General features: G+C 52.9%; 1 protein-coding gene across 1 annotated transcript in view; it reads left to right on the top strand.

The window, feature by feature from the left end:
- Positions 1 to 3,990, top strand: part of RSPH3 (radial spoke 3 homolog (Chlamydomonas)) — a 15,204-nt gene extending 11,214 nt beyond the window's left edge. Inside the window, exons 6-8 of the mRNA XM_012735171.1 lie at positions 601 to 763; positions 3,093 to 3,179; positions 3,565 to 3,990. Of these exons, the coding sequence (XP_012590625.1) occupies positions 601 to 763; positions 3,093 to 3,179; positions 3,565 to 3,848 (534 nt within the window). The 3' untranslated portion in view covers positions 3,849 to 3,990. The remainder of the gene's footprint in view (positions 1 to 600; positions 764 to 3,092; positions 3,180 to 3,564) is intronic.
- The last annotated feature ends 1,061 nt before the right edge of the window (positions 3,991 to 5,051 follow it).

Genomic DNA, 5,051 nt, shown 5'->3' with positions numbered 1-5,051 from the left:
CGCAGGCAGACGCCTCAGTAGAGCGCAGGCAGACGCCTCAGTAGAGCGCAGGCAGACGCCTTACCCTGTGATGGCAGCCATAGTCAAACAGGCAGATGAGGAAACTTCAGGCCGAGAATCTCACACATTGCAGGCTTCTGTCAGACCCCCCACCCCAAGGAAGCACCCCTGAGGGCTTGCGCCCCAGTGGCGTAACCTACTCTGACAAGTGGCCATGCTGTGGGGTGCACGGCAGCTCTGGCTGTGGCGAACCCCAGGCACGTACCTTAATTAAAAATTGCTTTGTGCTGAGACATGCTAACCCGCCTCCCGGCCCACCTGCCTCCCAGCCTTCAGCGAGCCCCACAAACCTTCACTTTGCAAAAACCACACGATCTGGGGATCCGAGCAAAGCACAGGGCCATCAGAGGAGACCCGGGTATATTTTCCATGAAACGGACTAGGACGTGAGTTGGACCCCGAGCGCCATCTTTGCTGAATCCGATGCCACTAGCTGTTGACATTCATCCATATCTTGGTGGCAAACGGGAGCCCTTAGCACGCAGCTCGCCCCCAGCAGACGCCGCTGCCGCCTCTGGAGCTGAGCCGTCTCTCCCGCAGGAGCGGCGCAAGAAGCAGCAGTGGGAGATGGTGACCAAAAACAGCGAGACGGCGCAGAAGATCGCGGCCCACGCCTTCGCGCAGCGCTACCTGGCCGACCTGTTCCCCTCGGTGTTCCAGAGCCTCCGCGAGGGGGGCTACTTCTACGACCCCGTGGAGAGAGGTGGGTGGCAGCGTCCTAGAACCCGGCGGGTAAGCGTCCCTCGGGGGTCGGGTTTGGCGCGGCCTGCTGCCTCTTGAATTGGAGCCCCGACTCCGGAGTCCATCCCTGAGGGCCAGGCCCCGGGGCTGCGGGAGAGCTGGGTCGCAGGCGTTCTGGTGGGGCGTTCACCTCTGCGGAGGCGCCACAGAGGTAGGGGGGAGACTGCGGACCTGGGTGGGCAGCGGGGCGCCCCGCCTCGGCATTGGCCCCGGGACTGTCGTTCCTCACCTGGAGACCAGGACGCAGGCGGCACATCAGGGGTTCCCTCTCCCAGTCAAAACCCTCTGGGGGGCGGCTGTGAGGGTCATGTGTGCGTCAGAATAGGGGTTTGCTCTCCTCAGGCCCGGTGTAGGCGCTGGAATCAAAACAGGAGGCGCCTGGCCCCTGGCCCCAGAGTGGCCGCTACTCTGCTGAACCGGACAGGGCTGGTCTGGCCTAGGGGGACTGAGCACCCTCCTTCTCACTGGCGCTCTCCTTCTGCTCCACCCCCCTAAGTGTCCTGGCCACTCAGGCCTGTTTCTGAAGGCGGTAGCATTGTTTCCGGCAGATGTGGTGATGTTGATTCACATTTGATTTGAGTAGGACACAGAGGCCAGGTCTCAGACCACTCGTGGGCATTTCTGCTGCATTTCCAACGTATAAGTCGCCCTACGTGATGCTATGCGGCCCTCCCGATAGCCTGTGAGGCAGATAGGGAAGTTTTATTTCCAGTGGAGACTGACGCCTCCAGAGTGAAGCGCTCGGGGAGGTGGGGAGGCCCCTGGACTGGGCAGGGTGGGACGCCAGACCGCTGTCCCTTCCAGCCACCCTGGATTGAGCCTGCCTCCCTGCTAGTCGCCAAGCCAGCAGCCTTTCTTTTGCTCATAAATGGCTGGGAGAAGTAATTTAGAAATAACTTAGAAACTTGCAAATATGATTTATGTCTCAGAACAAAATTATTATGTGATGTAATTTTCTGCTACATTCTATTGTTACCCCATTAAAAAATTGCCAGTAGATGCTGGACACTGTCCCCCACCCCCACCCCAGCAGCCATTTGAAACATTTAAATCTAACTCATAATGGGCCATATTTTTTATAAAAAAAAAAATCTTTTTTTTTAAGATTCATTGATTTATTCCTACAGAACTGGGGTACAGGCCAGAGGTGCAGGGTGAGTGAGAGGATTCACCAGAGACAGAGTGGGGAGCAGAACAGGCGGATTGACAAAGTGCACTGCTGAGGGGAGCAGCGGGCAGGTCAGGAGAGGTCTGCCGCGCCCTGTGGGTCACCCCTGGGCCCGGGGATCGAACTCATGCGGAAGTGGCTGCGGCCAGCTTGCAGTGCTGCGTCCTGACCCACTGCACCACCAGGGGGGCCATATTTTTTATAAATGCTTACCCAGCAGACTTCCATTTCAGCTGGAATGAATCTATGACCAATGCAGACACCTCCTCCCCCCACTTCCATAAGCCCTTCTCAGCCGCCCTTTGACCGTCGTCTCTGGATCCTGCCAGATTGTTAGGCCCCAGACTTCCCGGGAGTAGCCCCTTGACAGCCACTGTTCAGCCCCAACTTTGCCTGCATTTGGACGGGGGTCTGCTCTCAGCGCCCCGTCCCACCCCCTTAGCCTCTCAGTTCGCACCTCAGACTGAGTAAGTGCTGGAGGCTGGGACTGCGGGGAAAGCCTCCTTGAAAACATTTCTAGAGCAGCAGAGAGGAAGGGGAGCAGAACATACACAGGGCCCATCAGTCATGCTGTGGAACAATGTAGTATTTTGAACTGAGCGGCAGTGTTCGTGACTCTTCCACGTATAAGATGCATCAAAAGTGCTTCCTAAAGCAGCCCAAATGCCCAAAAGTAGATGACTGGATAAAAAAGATGCGGTACATATATACAATGGAATATTACTCAGCAACCAAAAAAAAAGAAACACATGTCTTTTGCAGTAACATGGATGGAGCTGGAGGGGATCATGCTTAGTGAGATAAGCCAGAAAGAGAAAGAAAAATGCCGGATGGTTTCACTCATAGCAGGAGTATAATGGACCAGGTGGAAAATAACAAAAATAATGAACAACCATATACCAGAGACATTTTGTGGGGGTGGAGTGGGAAATGGGATCAAAAACGGGGGGGTGGGGAGGGAAGTGCACGGGATTATGGTGATGGCACACGGGTGACTCGGTGATGGGAAACCCGCGGGGATTACAATTGAGACGGGAAAAAAATGTACAAAATGATGTAAAAATAAACTTCTGTAAAATTAAAAAAAAAAAAGTGCTTCCTAAGATGAGCCCTTTCCCCACAGATATCGAGATTGGCTTCCTCCCATGGCTGATGAACGAAGTGGACAAGGCCATGGAGTACAGTATGGTGGGCAGGACCGTGCTGGATAGTAAGTTTTTAATTGCATGTAGAAGTCAACTCTGAAATTTTCCAGTAGAAAGAATACGAAGGAAGACACTCATTTTTCAGCGTTGTTCTCTTCATTTTTCAGCTTGGTTTTATTCACGAAGGTGGAGCGTTCACCTTCAGTGTTATTTTGCTTCTGTTAGGCCAGAATTAGTATCTCCTGTCATTTATGAACGAGACCTGCTGACACAGGCACGGAGGATAATTCACGTTAAGGGCTGGGGGGCCTGAGTTAAGTGTGCTGACCTCCAGAAAAGGTTATGATGGAGGGGAGGGGGCACCCCGTGAGTATCCCATGCCCCTCTAAGGCAGTGCAGTAACTACTCAAGTAGAAACGTCGCGCTGACCCTGTGCTTGTGACTTTTCAGTGCTGATCCGTGAAGTGGTGGAGAAGAGGCTGAACACCTACGAGTGGAAGGAGGGCCAGGGCCCCCCGAAGTCTGAGGACAGGTCCGGCGTGCCGGGGGGGAGCCCAGAGCCGCTGGCGGACTACCAGCTCCTGCAGCCGGACACTCAGGTCCAGAGGCTGCCCGAGGGCACAGACTCCCTGCTAAGGGCGCCTTTGGAGGAAGGGCTTCTGGAGAACATGGTGTCCCAGGAGGGGAGGTTCGCAGAGGAGGAGGAAGGCCCGAGACAGCGAGGGAATCCCTAGGCAGGGATTTCTGCCTGCGGAGCAGCTCCGGACCCACAGAAGGCCAGGAGTGGCCAGCATCAGGTAACCAGGAGGCTCTCAGGAGGCAGAAATGACGTTGCAATCGTCAACAGGCCTTCTGTCTATGGACCCGGTGAGTCGACTGTGTTGAAATAAAAGGTATTTAAAAAAGCCATCCACTTCATTCGTTGATTTCGTAGTGGAATTTCTAGAAGCCATGTTGGAGTCATGTTAGAATCATGTTACCGCTGCCACTGCCTGTAACTGACAGATCTTTCCTTAGAGGATCTGTTCTGCTTTGGGTAAATATGTTGCTTAGCATTTTACATTAGTCACCGTGCTGTCTGACGTTAGCATTTCTCCTCTAAGGAAAACTGTTCAGCCCGCTCTAAGGATGCCTAAGTGTCCTCTCGCTGACAGCCACTGCCCGCTCTACAAGGGCTGACAAAGACTATCCTTTCACTTGTATAAAATTAAGCAAATAGTTACCCCTTCCATCTTCAGTATTCAGGTAAGGCTTAAGGGAGTCCATGCGTTAGGGATAATAATCTGGTCTAATTTTTTACTTTCCTGCTCTGACGTAATTTCAGGCCGGCCGGTTCAGCCAAAATCCCCTAATTGGCTTTAAGTAGTCCCACCCCCTTCTACCAGATAGCCCTTGTTATCACTTAGGCAGACTTTTTCTAGACTTTTCCAAGACATTTCTATTTGAATGTTTGGAAATAGTGGGTTGACTTTTCTCAATAGAAGTAAATGTATTGTTTGCATTTATCAGTGTATCTCGCACCTTTTAACATTAGTACATACAAATCATTTCTCTCTTTTTTTTAAAAGATTTATTTATTTGTGCATACAGAATTGGGGTATAGGCCAGAGGCTCAGGGGCAGAGAGAGGCCTCACCATAGACAGAGTGGGGAGCAGTACAGGCAGATCTACGAAGTCCACTGCTGAGGGGAGCAGCGGGCGGGTCAGGAGAGGTCTGCCGCGCCATGTGGTCACCTCTGGGGCAGGCGGGGATCGAACTCATGCGGAAGCGGCTTAAGCTTCTTAGTGCTGTGCTTTAACCCGCTGCGCCACCAGGGAGGGCCTCATTTCTCGCTTTTTTTTTTTTTTTAAGATTTATTTATTTGTGCATACAGAGCTGGGGTACAGGCTAGAGGTGCAGAGGCAGTGAGAGGATACACCAGAGACAGAGTGGGGAG

Source organism: Condylura cristata, unplaced genomic scaffold (genome assembly GCF_000260355.1).
Source record: "Condylura cristata isolate star-nosed mole 26May11 unplaced genomic scaffold, ConCri1.0 scaffold00001, whole genome shotgun sequence".
Classification (NCBI taxonomy): Eukaryota; Metazoa; Chordata; class Mammalia; order Eulipotyphla; family Talpidae; genus Condylura; species Condylura cristata.
The sequence above is the reverse complement of the archived record's forward strand: the minus strand, read 5'-3'. Positions and strand labels throughout refer to the sequence as shown.